This window comes from Metarhizium robertsii (assembly GCF_000187425.2).
Source record: "Metarhizium robertsii ARSEF 23 chromosome Unknown MAA_Scf_1, whole genome shotgun sequence".
Classification (NCBI taxonomy): Eukaryota; Fungi; Ascomycota; class Sordariomycetes; order Hypocreales; family Clavicipitaceae; genus Metarhizium; species Metarhizium robertsii.
The window spans coordinates 5839033-5854906 of record NW_011942149.1 but is presented as its reverse complement, the minus strand read 5'-3'; the positions used below and the strand labels follow the sequence as shown (position 1 = coordinate 5854906).

The 15874-nt window shown below is 52.9% G+C and overlaps 4 protein-coding genes across 4 annotated transcripts; all 4 read left to right on the top strand.

Annotated features, from left to right (window-relative positions):
- Window positions 1–963: 963 nt before the first annotated feature.
- On the top strand, window positions 964–3425 carry MAA_01820 (VTC domain-containing protein; the record flags this gene model as incomplete). Its single annotated transcript, XM_007819818.2, has 3 exons — window positions 964–1609; window positions 1684–3278; window positions 3354–3425. 3 exons carry the CDS (start codon window positions 964–966, stop codon window positions 3423–3425), a joined length of 2313 nt encoding a protein of 770 aa, XP_007818009.2.
- Window positions 3426–4712: 1287 nt separating this feature from the next.
- On the top strand, window positions 4713–7583 carry MAA_01821 (uncharacterized protein; the record flags this gene model as incomplete). Its single annotated transcript, XM_007819819.2, has 4 exons — window positions 4713–6171; window positions 6285–6466; window positions 6535–7424; window positions 7493–7583. 4 exons carry the CDS (start codon window positions 4713–4715, stop codon window positions 7581–7583), a joined length of 2622 nt encoding a protein of 873 aa, XP_007818010.2.
- Window positions 7584–9782: 2199 nt separating this feature from the next.
- Window positions 9783–11551, top strand: MAA_01822 (ribitol kinase; the record flags this gene model as incomplete). Its single annotated transcript, XM_007819820.1, has 2 exons — window positions 9783–10418; window positions 10475–11551. The coding sequence occupies 2 exons, from the start codon at window positions 9783–9785 to the stop codon at window positions 11549–11551; spliced, it is 1713 nt and encodes a 570-aa protein (XP_007818011.1).
- A 668-nt stretch (window positions 11552–12219) lies between these two features.
- MAA_01823 (nuclear pore protein (Nic96)) lies at window positions 12220–15767 on the top strand (the record flags this gene model as incomplete). Its single annotated transcript, XM_007819821.1, has 2 exons — window positions 12220–15372; window positions 15447–15767. The coding sequence occupies 2 exons, from the start codon at window positions 12220–12222 to the stop codon at window positions 15765–15767; spliced, it is 3474 nt and encodes a 1157-aa protein (XP_007818012.1).
- Window positions 15768–15874: the final 107 nt, after the last annotated feature.

Sequence of the window (15874 nt, the reverse complement as noted above, 5' to 3'; positions counted from 1 at the left end):
CGATGTTGTAGTTTTGTACGCCAAGGGCTGCCATGTGCAGTAATCCTAGCCCGTGGCAAGATGAGTGCGATCATCGCTAACCACGACGGATATGATTGTATCGGCATGAATATGTGCCCAGTGGGAGAATTTCTCCCCTTCCCAATCATTGCACCTGCATGTGCCGATGCGCTCATGTACCCACGTCATGCGGGAGGACTAGCATGCCGAGTTTCTGATGTGTATGTATTTCTCACATGTGACATGCAGCATTCCGATTCAATGGAAAGAATTGTGGTCAAACACACATCTTGGTAACGGCCTGCTGCACGTGTGGCCTTTTTCAGCGGTTCTTACATTTCATCACTCGACTGGTGGCGGGACCGAACAGAAAAGAGCAAGAGGGCTGGCAGAGCTGGCAAAGCTATGACCAACTGACCCCAGGGAGCACGTGCCGTCGCCATGACGTTGATAGGGCAATTCAATGAACCAAGAGCTGTTCAGTGGTTCAATATCCCCGGCTAGTGTCCCCCAATGCTAGACTGAAAGAGTGTGGTGGGGGTCCCCGTCTGGTCGAATGTTTCCCTGCTTCCCAACCTCCAACAGAACCAAGTAGCATGGCAACGTTGATGGGCCACCCAGCTGTCTAGACTGTGACGATAGTTGGTCCCAGTATTACTCCGTAGACCGTTGGTAAATCTTGTCCGGTCGGGGCGGAGGTGAGGCTTACTGCTGAATTTTGCTCTTGCCAAAAAAATTTTAATTCTCGCGAGGCGTCTCTCCCCGCCTCTCTCTGTCTGCAGTCTGTTGTTTCTGGCAGGTTGCTGCGTTTGACTTTGGGGCTGGTGTGACGGTAGCATCTATCTACTTAGACGGGACGACCTTAGCACACCCCATCAATTGCTCCTTGAAGACTCCTCGCCGTTAACCGCCCCTCCTCCCTTTCCCACTCTCCGAGCCGATCAACACCGCGAGCACGACACGATGCGATTCGGCAAGACTCTGCGCGAGGCCGTCTACACACCGTGGAAGGACAAGTACATCGACTATGGCAAGCTCAAGACCTTGCTGCACGAGGACAAGTTCGATGACGATACTGTGCCGTGGACCGAGGAAGACGAGAACCGCTTTTGTGACGAGATCTTCAATGTCCAGCTTGAGAAGGTCGCTCGCTTCCAGCAGGAGCGTTTCGACGCCCTCAAGCAACGGGTCGATGCTGCCTTTGAGAAGCTCAAGGAACTGTCGCCGGCTGAAGGCGATAAGCCTGCCACGCGCACAGAGGAAGAGACGTCCGAATTGAAGGAGCTGGAGAAGGAGCTTGACAACATCACCAACGAAGTCAAGGAGCTCAAGAAGTACAGCAGCATCAATTACACTGGATTTTTGAAGATCGTCAAGAAGCATGACCGCAAGCGAGGGGACCGGTACAAGGTCCGGCCCATGATGCAGCTTAGTCTGTCGCAGCGGCCATTCAATTCGGAGCAGGGCTACTCGCCATTGCTAAACAAGCTATCCATCATGTACTTTGCTATTCGACAGCAACTCGAAGGTGCTTCTGCGGAGCAGACTGTGCCGAATTTGGACACCCAGGGAGAGACGCATAATGGGGAGCGGTACACTGCTCACAAGTGTAGGTGGAACTATTGCCTTGGAGCTGGAGTCCTCTGTTTGTTCAACGTATGCTGACCAAAGCCACACTCACAGTCTGGGTCCATCCCGATAACCTACTCGAGGTCAAGACGTTGATTCTCCGCCGACTTCCCGCTCTTGTGTACAGCGACCAGACATCCAAGGAGGTTGATGGCAACGACTCGCCTGCCATTACGTCTCTCTATTTCGACAATAAAAAGTTTGAACTCTACTCCGAGAAAGTTGACCGTCAGTCAGAGACGTCTTCTCTTCGATTGCGTTGGTATGGTCAGCTGAATACCCGGCCCGAAATATTCGTAGAGCAGAAGGCCGCCGATGCCTCCGGTCTAAGTGAGGAGCACAAGTTCACCATCAAGGACAAATATGTCAAGCCGTTTATTGATGGAGAGTATGCCATGGAGAAGGCTGTGCAAAAAATGGAGCGCCAGGGCCAGCCCGAAGAGAAGATTGAAAGCTACAAGGCAACTGTGGCCAAGATACAGGACTTTGTCAAGCAGAAGCAGCTGTCTCCGGTCTTGAGAGCAAACTACTCCCGAACGGCCTTCCAGAAGCCTCTGGACGATCGCGTCCGCATCTCCATTGATACCAATCTCGCATTCATTCGAGAAGATACTCTCGACTCTGAACGTCCCTGCCGTGACCCGAAAGACTGGCATCGAGCCGATATCGACAACAGCAGCATGACGTATCCGTTCCGAAACATCAACCAGAGCGAGGTTTCCAAGTTTCCATTCGCCGTGCTGGACATCAAACTCAAGGAAGATAGCAATCGTAGGCGACCCGCGTGGATCGAGGATCTCATGGGCTCACATCTTGTTCACCCGTCACCGAGGTTCTCCAAGTTTGTTCATGGTGTTGCCTCGCTGTTCGAAGACCATGTGAACAACCTGCCTTTTTGGCTCAGTGATCTCGAGACGGACATTCGCAAGGATCCTCAGACGGCGTTCGAACAAGAGGAGCAGAGACGAGCCCAGAGGGCCGACGACGCAATTGCCGTGGGCAGCTTGATTGGCACAGTGCCCAGCTCGTACAGGGCTGCGCAGAGCTCGCCTGTGGGCAAGTCGTATTTGGCTGACAGAATGGCGGCAGACTCCAAGGCAGCCTTGTCCACTTCTCTTCGAAGGAAGAGTGGCATTGCCAACGGTGAAGAAGAAGGCGAATCCAGCAACTCCCCACAGCAGCTAGAAGAACAAACACAGAGCCGTGGAGGCTACGGTACCCTTTCATCTGTGCTGCCCGGTCTCTCGCTGTCCAAGTATGCCAAGGCGAAACGTGCCCAAAAGGCACGGCTTCCCGAGGGTGTTGTTGAGCCGAAGCAATGGATCAAAAACATGGGCGAGCTAAAGGTCGAACCCAAAGTGTGGCTGGCGAATGAGAGAACATTTCTCAAGTGGCAGAATATTGCCATTCTCCAGGGCAGTCTGGCCTTGGCACTTTACACAGCAGCTGGCGAAAGCTTGCTTGCAGAGATGATGGGCATTGTCTACGTGATCATTGCGGCGTTTGCAGGGCTCTGGGGCTACTACATACATCAGGTACGGAGAGAAATGATTATGGAGAGAAGCGGAAAGGACTTTGATAATATGCTTGGGCCAATGATAATTAGTATTGCGCTAATGGTGGCGCTTATTGTGAATTTTGTGTTGCAGGTGAGTATTTCAGCTGAAACGCACATCATTTGGCGGCCGGAGGTGTTGTACAGCCGACTGACCATTGTTTTGCAGTACCAGAAGGCGTTTTCGAAATTGAACCGCGGTAACAATGACACGGGCGTGATCTCGGAAGAGCTGAGGTGACGGAGCGGTGGACTCAATGCTCGTTATGGGGAGTCGAGTCGAAGTAAGGCCTGTGCTTTTGAGAGCTGGTACCAGGCTGTGTAAGATGAAGCTTTTTGGACAGGGCTATATCTATGATTGAATGTGTCGCAAGTACTAGTAGGACGAAGGAGGATTCGTTGAAAGCATGGTTTTTGGGACGAAGCATTTTGTATAGTTTGGATAAGTCAATTAAACAGCTGGACCATGGAGTCTTGAAACGTCAACACCTGGGGCCAAACGGACGCGAACGACACGACGTTAATCCAGCTCGGCCATGCGACAGTGAAACGTGCTTGAGCGGGCGGATGTTTCTCCAGTGCAGTCCTTGAAGTCGGAGTACGGGATATTGACGGAGGAACCAGTTAGATCCGCATAAAAGGGCTTTCTTGGTAAACAAGTGCTCCTTGAGCTGAAAATTCGAAGACAAATTCGAACGGGTTTGTTGGTGCACTCATCTGCATTGCGTAAAGAAGCATGTTGACGTGGTCCCTCATTTGGCCAACGGCAACCCATCCTCTGCGGGAGGCATGTTGTTGGCGATTGGTCGTGGGCGAGAGCTGCAGCGCCGCCCCCCGTCAGCGTTCCATGTCTTGCCCAACCTCGTGCTGTGTGCTCTCATCCAAGTCTGGTTCGTGTACTCCGTACCAGACGGATCCATGATCCAACCAGCCTCCTCGTATGCTTGCCCGGATCCCCAAAACGACACATGCCGATTCTTCGCCCTCCCTGCATCAAGAGTTGGCTGCCGGCTTCTGGGGCGTTCTGATTGTCTTTTCGTCTTCTCTCTTTCCTATTCAACAATACTCTGGTCATTGTTTGTTGCGGGCCGAAAAGCTTACCGCCATTGTTCCTAGACCATGAGCATAATAGGGTAATGCGGCTATCCGACGCCTGGCTCATTACCCGTTCGTTCTTTTCTTATTCTTTTTTTGTGACACGACCAAGCGAAGCACTGACTGGGGTTGCTATTCATGCGAGCATGACATTGGGTATATTTGAGAGATTAGGTGGCGCTGCCTTCTGGTCGCCATAAGACGCCGACACTCTTGCAACAAGCAATTGGCACACGCCTGCGAGTCTACGAGCGATTTGGCTTGGCACCTCATTTATTTCAATATCTTTTTTCAAGGCAGACAAAAGTTGGCGACAGAGTGCGATATCGGGAACACAGCGGAGCCGTTCGGAGCCATTGCGCGTCGCGCCCCATGAGTTGAGCGCGTGCGGGACAGTTTTGCCGGCGATCTCGTGTTCCTTTCCGATGCCAAGATGGATGATGAAAAGGCCACCACGAAAAAGAAGAAGGGATTCTTCAGCGGTATTCTGCGCACAAAAAGCCTGGCGTCGCGGGGGCTGAAGGCATTTCGGGACCGGGGCGGTTCGGCCTCGGACGGCGATAAGCTGAAGCAGGATAGAGCGACGGCGACGACGACGACGGCGACGACGAGACGGGCACCGCCTGACCAAGAGCCAGCAAAGGCAAGAAAGGCGCAGAGAAGAGAGTACGGTAACGGGGGTGAGACACCGCGCAGGGTCAATGGCGATGAGGCGCCGCGAAGGCCCAAGATTGATGCCGCACAGCGAAATGCAGGTGACGTGCCACGACGGGTCAAAATCGACGACACATCCCGGAACGGAGGGGAGCTTACATCGCGGAAATTGAACGGGAACAGTAGCATACCGCGCAAGAACACTCGGGCGAGTAAACCTACGGCCGCGCCGTTGGCGGATGACCCAACGCCATCTTCGCGAAGACGGCCTCGACGACCGAAACCTGAGCCAGAAGGTGATGACGGACATGCTGATCCAAAGGACAGGCAGAGCAGCAAGACTTTTGGGGAGGGTAGAGTTGATACGCCTCCGCCGCCGACATTAACAGAATGGCCTCCACCAGGACTGTCCAACGATGACGAATTACCACCTCAGCATGCTATGGAGCTTATTACCCGCGGTGCACCGCTACATAAAGGACACAGAAGGGACATCCCACATGCACCAGACTATTATTACGCTCTGTACTCGACAACTTCAAGTAGTCGATCCGACGATACAGATGCCATGAGCCTCCACGACTCCATGACACCACTTATGACGCTTCGTCTCCAAGGTCCAGGACGACCAGCCACGCCCTGGGAGTCTCTAGAGCAACCCAGCTGCGCATTCCTCTATGGTCAACGACCTGGAACTATAACCCTGAACCAATGGGTCTCTATGTCCTCTTCACTTCCGCCAACCATTGCCCTCCGAGACTCGGGTGTCCTCCCCCGCAACATGAGTCTATCTCACATCCTCGAGCGTCTAAAGGAGCTTCAGGCAGGACTGGAAGACGACGACGAAGGCCTACTTTATAGGATACTATACAAAAGAATCCTCCGTGACCCGGAACGCATTCTAAACCCCCACAAGACACTCGACAAACAAATCACGGATTTATTGCTCGTCCTGTCACGTCCCGACTGGATTGATTTCACGGAGCCCAAGAACCAGGTTGTTACGCGATTCATATTCAACCCAGAGGAAATCAACCCGGACGTGTATCGCAGGTTTTTCCATCAGTTGCTCCTCAGTCTCGAGCTGGAGTTGAGAATTCATTCCAGAAGCCATGGGGAATGGGCGAGGGAGAGGCTGTTGGGCCAGATTCCGCCAACTATACGGTGGAATTTGGCGCTGGCGAGGAGGTGGAGGGAACATGTGAGGGTGGATGGGTTTGGGTCAATGCCTGAGCAGAGTGAGTTTGTATTTGTTCCATGTCGCCTTTGGCTTTTTTGGGGGGTGGGGGGGATTTCTTTCTCTGTTTTATGCTCCACAAGTTGTTACTGGTGCTAATGAGTTTTTTTTAAGCAAATCTGCGGTATAAATTAAAGAAGCGGCAGGTCAAGGTTCTCAAACGGTTTGCGCAGGCAATGAAGTGGCCGAATTTGGATCCTACCATGGAGAATCTGAGAGTTCATGACGAAGAATTTCGACTTGATTCGATTAGTTCTGATGCGTTTGCCTTCTTTAGCGGTCTTGTACTGCCAGGGGTGAGTTGTCTTGGACACCCCTTTTTCTTGACAACTGCATTCCAACCCATCAACTGACACTATGACAGCCTACATTCCCATTTCTCATTATGAATACCCTCATTGACCTCGACCCCGACTCTGGCACCGACGAGCTTGCTCTCCTCTCTCATATCAACCCCCAATGCGGCTTTCAGTATTGTAATAGTCACACGTACTGGTCGGCAAGCTGCATTGTCGGCAAAGTCATCGCCCCGACGTGCTGCTGCGTGGCCGGCTGGGTCGGCCCGGGACGGCCAACCTTGGACCTCGGGCGGTCCCAGATCGCACGCATTCGCACGCGGCGGCCCAAACAAATGGATCGCCGCATAGGCCCCGAAGACGTGGAGAGCATGAAGGAGAGATCCGACCCTCTGGGCCCCGCGGCTCAGTCCTACCCGGTGGACGAATACACCCTCGTCGTCCCCGACGAAGACTCCTTCGCCGTCGACACGGTCCGCATCGAACTCCTGGGCTTCAAGCCCGTCGTGGCAATGGCAGAAGACACAATTGCCAACCCCGGCCCGCGGGTCTTTGATGCCACGGTGCAATTTGCCATTGACGGCATGTCGTGGCCGTTGAGACTCATGTACGACGTCTCGTTTGTAACCGCGTGGCCGTGCTCGCTGCCCCCGCACCCGCTGTTCTTTGACTACGTCTACCGCGTCGTCAAGGCGGACGAGGTGGTGCGCGTCCGGGACTGGGGAGGGCTGTATTACAAGGACCTGAGGAGTGGCTCGGCTAGTGCGCGGTCCAGCCCTGCGCCGCCGTTCTACAACATGGGATACGATGACGACTGCGACTTCATTGACGACGATGGGGACGATGAGAAGGTGCTTGTGGTGGAGGCATATGGCGTGGCGGACAATGAGGTACTGGCCAGAGCTTGGTGCTCACACTGGGGACTCAGTGCGGTGGTGGCTGATATACGAAAGACGTGGTGAGTTTTTTTTTTTTCATTTCTGAGCTACCGAGTGCCGGGGATAGAGTTGCTGACTTGGTGGATAGCATGGCTTGTGCAATTCGGGAAGCATATGCTGCTACTATCACAGTGGTTATTATGGTTGATTCGCGGTATGATGGGGATGCGGAGGCGTGAACCGGTGGGGAGGAGGCCCATGATTGAACGAATGATTGATGAAGCGTATCTGTAGTAATATTGCTAGCTTTGTGGATTGAATATACCTGATTTGAAGGTCACGCGGACAATTTTTTTTATTTTTATTTTTATTTTTTTTGGTTGAGGTATGGATTTGCCAGGGGTGTTTTTGGGCCTTGAGAAGAGGAGACCCCGACCCCCTCGTGCCGGTGGTACTCGGTCGGTCATAGCTGGTCTGGAGAGGTGTGGACCCGCGGGGAGTTCGGTGACGGAAGCCGCGCCATCAATCTCCCTGTCTCCAAAGCTGCCCCCCGTTCAGTCCTCACGTACGGAGTAAAATCTGGGACAATGGATAATCTCGCCACTGGGAATGCTGTCCAGTCGCAGGTATCCGCATGGCGGGAGAGGTCTGTGCTGGGGCGGCGACGGACTCTCAAATTCAATGGCGATCCCACTCCAAGACAAGCTTAAGGGCAGTTGTTTTCAACAGCGGAGAGCCTGCAATCGGAGGATCAAGCAGGCGATGAAAACTTTCTACACAGACATCGACCTTTGACTTGGTTGCTTGGGTGCCAACCTACCAAGATCCATATACAAAACAATAGTACCTAGCTAGGCAGGTCCGGACTGTCCACTCGCAAAAGTTGGCACCACGAAAACATCTTCATTCATGTAGAGTCTCAGATGATCGCTTAGAGTAGGCGGCTTCCCCGGCCCCAGAATTTTATGACCCGCTGGGCCGCTGGTGGTGGGGCGGCCTGCGGAAGCGTTGGGGGGCTTGTTCAGGGCTTTTCAGGGCTGCCCAGGACCGGATTGGCGGTGGTACATGTAGTTCGCCCAGCCATGATGGTTTCAATTCAACCAGATTGAATGTTCTGGATGGTTTCGGGTCTGGTGGCTTCTGGCGCTCCATGTCGGGACTCCACTGGCCGGCAACTACGATTGACTGTATATACAATCGTACTCCGTAGACATGGAGTCAATTCATCCATCAGTAAGTACTCAAACTACTCCGTAAATAAGCTGTGATCTACACTACAATAGCTCTCTTTGGCGGGGAGTGGCTCCAGTGTCAGGGTTCAATCTCTGGGTTTCTGCCCCAGTGCCGTCATTGTCCTCCACTCGACCATGAGAAAGAAGCAGCCAGAGTAATGCAGTTGACCCTTTGAATCTCGTCCATCTACCTAGGTAGGTTATCCGGCAGCAAATCCCAAGCTGCATTCGTCACACCTCTCTCCCCCATCCTTTGCGTCCGAACCGTTCGAAGCATCTGAATCAAGTCTGTTCCGCCCCTCACTCTCACACCCTCCCCCGCCAACAACGTGGTGGTGGTCTTGCATTCTTCCGCACCCATTCGATACGTGCCAAAGGTCGAGGCGAAATCATCCACAAAACTCTCAGTTTAGCAAGACGCAGCCAAGTTCTCTCTCGGTTCGGTGTGCGGAGTAGTTCGGCGAGGTCAGAAGGCTGCCGACGGGCGAGAAACAAGCAAGCACGCACACAGAACGGGCTATTATTTGCACAGACGACGCACCTCCAATCCATCTGGAACGCCACCGATTGCCCCTCCCTCCCGCTTGTCACCCAGAAGCTGTTGAGCTTGAGCTTGCTTGATTGGGACAATCATGTACGCGTATAATAAACCCATCAAGGCTATGGAGTGAGTCTCGCCCTTCTTCCTGTTACCGTCCCAATCTGCTTCACCTTCTTCGACATCTCTTCATTGTTCGAGCTGCTTCTTGATCAATTGGTAATCTTCGCCGGCTATACGTTTCAAATCTGGACACTCCTGTGCTTTAGAAGCTTCCGCAATGGACACTTTAGCTACTCGAATGGTTAATACTGACGGATTGCCACCCGTGAGCAGGCCGCCCAGTGTCTCGGTAATCCCCCCCAACCCCCCAAATCCCAAACCTGACAGCTTCTACGGTGCACTACTATGGATTGCTGTTTTCTGTAGCTTCAGTTTGCATTTGCGGATGTTGAGAAGAGCTCCATTATTGCAAATCGGCGACTTGAAGAAGCTAGTCTCGAGAGCATCACGAATAGTTGACTAACATGAGTGGCTTACATAGGACTATTATATTGGAGTAGACGTTGGTACTGGCTCTGCCCGTGCTTGTATCATTGACGAAACTGGTGATATTAAAGCATTGGCTTCGGAAAACATCAAGCTGTGGCAGCCCGAAACGGGATACTATGTACGAGATCCTGCCTCCCCGCGTCCCCCAAGCTTGCATTTTCGCCACCACTGACAGCGTTCAGGAGCAATCTACCACAGATATTTGGCAGTGCATTTGCGAGTGCGTCCGGCGAGTCGTGATTGACTCGAATGTCGATCCAAGCCTCATTAAAGGCATTGGTTTCGACGCTACTTGCTCGCTTGCCGTCTTTTACGCCGACACGGATGAGCCCGTTCCCGTCACTGGCCCAGAGTTCACCAACGATGGCCAGGACCGCAACGTTATTCTCTGGCTCGACCACCGGCCCGTTGACGAGACTGAATTGATCAACAGCACCAAGCACAAGCTCCTCAAATATGTTGGTGGCAAGATGAGCATCGAGATGGAGATCCCCAAGATTCTTTGGCTCAAGAATAATATGTCTGCAGAGCAGTTTGCCCGCTGCAAGTTTTACGATTTGGGCGACGCGCTTACCCACTTGGCCACTGGTAATGAGGCCCGTAGCTTCTGCAGCACAGTCTGCAAGCAGGGATATGTCCCTATCGGCGTTGACAATAGTGAGAAGGGCTGGCAGCAGGACTTTTTCGAGACCATTGGCCTCGAGGATTTGTCCAAGAACAACTTTGAGAGAATGGGAGGTGTTCAGGGTGTGGTGAGTTGGATAACCCGCGAGCTTCTATGCCAGTTCATCCTGACCAATATCCGCAGAATGGAACATATTTCAGTGCCGGCGAGTCTGTCGGCACATTGAGCCGCCAGGCTGCTTACCAGCTGGGTCTTCCCATGGGCATTGCTGTAGGAAGTGGCGTCATTGATGCCTACGCAGGTTGGATTGGTACCGTCGGCGCCAAGGTCGACCTCGGTGATGACGAACTCAATGCCAATGTGCCTCACAACGATCTTTCACAGGCCTTCACTCGCTTGGCTGCCGTAGCAGGTACCTCAACTTGCCATTTGGCCATGTCCAAAGACCCTGTCTTTGTTCCTGGCGTTTGGGGCCCATACCGAGATGTTTTGCTTCCTGGCTACTGGCTGGCTGAGGGTGGTCAGTCTGCCACCGGGGAGCTTCTGCGACACATGCTGGATATTCATCCGGCGTACAACGAGACTTGCGCGCTCGCCAAGGCCGAAGACAAGCACATTTACGATTTCTTGAACGCTCATCTGGAGTACATGGCCGAGAAGCACAATGCTCCTGGCATTCCTTATCTTGGGCGGCATCACTTCTTCTACGGTGATTTGTGGGGGAACCGGTCTCCAATCGCTGATCCCAACATGAAGGGATCAATGATCGGCCTTGACAGTGACAAGAGCACCGACAATATGGCTTTATGGTATTACGCCACCATGGAGTTCATTGCCATGCAGACCCGTCAGATCATTGAGCAAATGAACACGGCCGGCCACGAAATCTCATCCATCTTCATGTCCGGTTCTCAGTGCCAGAATCCCGTGCTGATGAATTTGCTTGCCACAACCTGCAGCATGCCAGTCCTTATCCCACGATATGTTCATGCTGCCGTCGTCCACGGAGCAGCCATGCTAGGTGCCAAGGCGGCCAGCCACAACAAAGAGGATGGCTCCGAGCCAGAGACCCTCTGGGACATTATGGACCGCATGAGCAAGCGCGGCCGGTTGGTCGAGCCGGGTACTGATGCTGGCGAGAAGGCGCTTCTTAATGCTAAGTATGAAGTCTTCCTGGAGATGTGTCAATCACAACAGCTGTACCGCAAGAAGATCGACAAGGCCGTTGAGAAATGGAGCACCGAGTTTGGCGGCGACTAGACAATGATGGATGAGCATACCATATCAAATAGAATGAATGCACAGGTAGATAAGGTAACATTAGGAGGTACTATACACGGGTTGGATATCGAGTTTGGGATATTTTTCATGAAATGGTTGCATAGAGATATTCGTTTTATCATTTTCAAGGTCAAGTACGCCTCACATAAGAGGTGAATTTTTCAGACGTATTTGATTGCCAATGACATAGTGATGTATAATTCCGGAGTAAGTGTACTACAATTCGATAGAAAATGGAAGAAATTGAAGACATGGAGAGGAGTATGATGAATCAAGTTGTGAGTTGATGCCTTGTACCAAATTGTCAATATTTCCGCCTCGTGCTGTGGATCCACAGCAACCAATGACTGGTTGCTAGACGTGGCCATTGTCAGCGCTGATTGGTCCAAGCTGGCAGCTCCTAGAAAAACAGACCAAAACCTCCAGCCTCGTCCATCACCAAATTTCTGAGGCATACACGCTCGCGCGTGGTTGTTCAGCCGGATTGCCTCGCCAACGCACGATTTTACGCACCTACGAGCAGTTCATACGCTTTTTTTTTGTTTTCAATTACTACCTTGCTGACCAACTGATCGATAAATTTATTCATCAAGTCATCTAATTTCGGCTCCTCCCCTCGCTTTCTTGCCCACGGCAGACACGCCACCATGGCTCTCTTCGGCCAGCCGACCACTGGAGCTAGTTCGTCGCCCTTTGGGCAGCCCGCGCAGAATCAACAGCAGACTCAAGGCGGCGGCGGCATTTTTGGTGCCGCAATGCAAAACAAACCTACGGGTGGAGGACTCTTTGGACAATCGACACAGCAGAGCACGACCCCTACAACTGGTACAACTGGAGGCATCTTTGGCGCTGCACAACAGAATAGGCCGACCACGGGGGGGATCTTTGGAGGCGGACAGCAGCAGACTGGAACTACGGGTGGCGGGTTATTTGGGCAAACACCACAAAGCCAAACGACGGGCACGACTGGAGGCGGCATCTTTGGCTCACAGCCTCAGGCTCAGCAGCAGCAGCAGCAGCAGAAGCCTTCTCTATTCGGAGGAACAACCGGTCCATCACTCTTTGGCGGTGCCTCTGCAGCACCACAGACGGGCGCCTTTGGAGGAAGTACTTTGGTAGGAAGCTCAGCCCAGCCCGCTGCGTTTGGCTCGACAACGACTGCCAGTGCCATGCAGCAGCCTCAGCAAAATACTGGTTTGTTAGGTGGTAGTCTCTGGGGTGCCTCGACCCAGACAGCTCAGCCTCAAGCTTCCCAACCCGCGGGCGCTTACTTTGACAGTTTGTTTGCCAAAACACAGAAAGAGGGTGGCGCCAAGACCAATATGGAGGACCTCCCCAGTCTCGAGCTCGGCCTAGGTGATTTGCGACATCGTCTGAGGAAACTTCAGTCCAAGCAGAACGAGAAGCCTCTGGACGGCAAAGCTCATTATTTGCTCGCTGCCTCGGGAGTCGATCCCAGCACGGCTGCCAAGGACCTTGGCCTGCTAGACGTTCAGGGCGGGCGGGTTGAGCGCACACATGGATATGCTCCTAGTGAGATCGATGTTGAGACGTACTTGTCCAACTTACAAACGAAGACGACACTCGATATGATTTCTGATGGCTTGGAACGATCCATCCGCGATTTTGATACCTTTCTTGAGGATAACGTGGCCATGGAGTGGGACGCCCAACGCAAGCGTATTTATCAGCACTTTGGCATCAGGCCACGAGAGGACTCGGCCGCTGCTGCTCGGGAGTCCCAGGGTGGTTTTGGCCGTTCTAGGAGAAAATCGCAGGCTGCTGGTGCTCGAACCGGCCGAAACAGTGTGTTGGGTAACACCATGCTCCAACGATCCGTTATTGGCACTCCCAGCCGGATTGGCACTCACCAATCGGAGTTTTCTGATATGGATCGTTCCGCTGATGCATCAGGATCCCTCAAATCACGCGGTACCACTGAAGACCGGGTACTTCGTGAGAGACAGGCCAAGTTGGCGGAGAAGGTTCGCACGCTCAACGTTGCTCGTGTCAGAAAGCATCCGTTCCCTATTCTCACGGAACTGGGTGAGGTGGAACAGAAGTCTCACGAGCCACATGCGTCGCATGTAGTTGAGGCTTACCGCGCTATGATTGAGATTGTAGGCGAAGATCCGGAAGCTGAAACAACAATCAACAGTGCGACAGCCAAGGAGCGCCAGTTTGCCGGCATGTACTTGGATGAAAACCCTAACTCTGCGGCTTCTGTCGCGATGAAGAAACGGATTCTCCATGGCTCGACCGCCTTCCTTGAGAAGCAGTTCCTGAGGGAGGTTGAGTCTCTGATTGCCAAGCATCCTCACGAAGCGAAGCTTGGTGGTTTGCCAGACATCACAAGCAAAATCAAGGCGTATATCCGTCTTCGTTCTGCCAGGAAAGACTTGGTGCCGGACAATACGGAGCTACAGCAGATTCAGGGCGAGTTTGTCTGGGCTGTAGTATTCTACCTGCTGAGATCTGGTCATGTGAATGAAGCAGCCCAATATGTCAACGACAACAGCAACCATTTCATGGGAATTGATCGCACTTTTGCGACATATCTCAACAACTACGCCGCCAGCGAGGATCGGCGGATAACAAGTAGAAAGCTGCTGGACCGATGTACCAATGAGTATATCCAGCGATCGCGAAATGCTCCCGAGAACTCTATCGATCCGTTCCGCATGGCTTGTTACAAGGTCATTGGACGAATTGAGCTGAGCAATCGTAATTTGGATGGCTTAAACACCGATATCAACGACTGGATCTGGCTACAGTTCAACCTCGCTAGGGAAGGGGACAAGACAGTCGAGATGGCTGGCGAGTCATACGGTTTGGCAGAGCTGCAATCGAGCATCAAGGAAATCGGACTCAAACACTTTCCAAAGTCCACTTCGGAGGATACCACGAACGGCAGCTTCGGCATGTTCTTTTATCTGCAAATTCTAGCAGGCATGTTTGAGGATGCCATCGCATACTTGTATCCGTTTTCGTATGTGGATGCTGTCCACTTTGCGTTGGCACTGGTGTACTACGGACTGCTGCGTCCAAGCGATCCCATGTCGGCATCAAACGATTTGCGCAGCTACAGTGTCAAGAATCTGCCCCAGATCAACTTTGGTCGCATGATTGGGTACTATACGAGAGACTTCCGAGCTGCGGATGTAGTGTCTGCTGTGGATTACCTCACTCTTATCTGCCTCAACAAGGACCTGGGCGGTGAGGCCGGCGAACGCCAGAGCAACCTGTGCCACGAGGCTTTGCGCGAATTGGTGCTTGAGACTCGTGAATTCAGCAAGCTTATTGGCGATATTCGACCAGACGGCCGCGCTATCCGTGGCATCATTGAAGAGCGCGGCGCTTTGATTGGCCTCACAGAGGAGACAGACTTTGTCAACACAGTGACATTGCAGGCGGCTAGTTTTGCAGATGAGAGCGGCCGCACCACCGACTCGGTCCTCCTGTACCATTTGGCTGGTGAGTATGATACCGTCGTGGCCATTGTCAGCCGGGCGCTCAGCGAGGCCATCTCTCTGGAGATTGGTGAAGATCCCATGCGTCTCATGCCTGTCAAGCCCCGAGCCGGCGGCGCAGAGGCGGACTCTCAGCAGGGCAGCAGTCTCAGCCTAGCGTCAATCGACGACCCCGTCGAGCTAGCAAGGACCATGATGACCATGTATGAGCGCGAGGTCATGTTCTATCGCAAGATTCAGGACCAGAACAAGACAGCATGCCGTGTTCTCCTAGAAATGAGCAGCATCAAGAAGCTAGTTGAGGCCGGCCAATGGGCTCAGGCACTGGATGTAAGTTTACGCCTCCCCTAACTGCACGATGCCGCAAACATGATGGAAGTTGCTATTCTAACACTTGCCCCCAGAAAATCCGCGGCCTGGAAATCCTGCCTCTCCACGCAGCCGGCGACGCAAGCACCATTCGTGCGTACGCATCCAAATTTTCGGGTCTATCGCAGCCAGTTTCCATCAATGTTCCCAACCTGCTTATGTGGACGATTATATGCTGCGTTCGACAGAGGGAGCAGCTCAACAATGGGCAATTCAGTGGCAATGAGGGTACGAGGAGGATGATGGTGGAGCAGTTGAAACAGATGACGCTAGATTTGACGACATATACTAGTCAGTTGAGGTACAGGTTTCCGCCGCATTTGCACGAGGCGTTGGCGAGGGCATCGGCGGAGTAGCTGTTATGCTGCGGGGGGTTGTCTTGTATGATGGGCTATTGAGATTGAGTGCTTGGAAAGCAGGTAGTTGTTGCGGAATATCATTCTTACAATGGGGTTTACGCAGG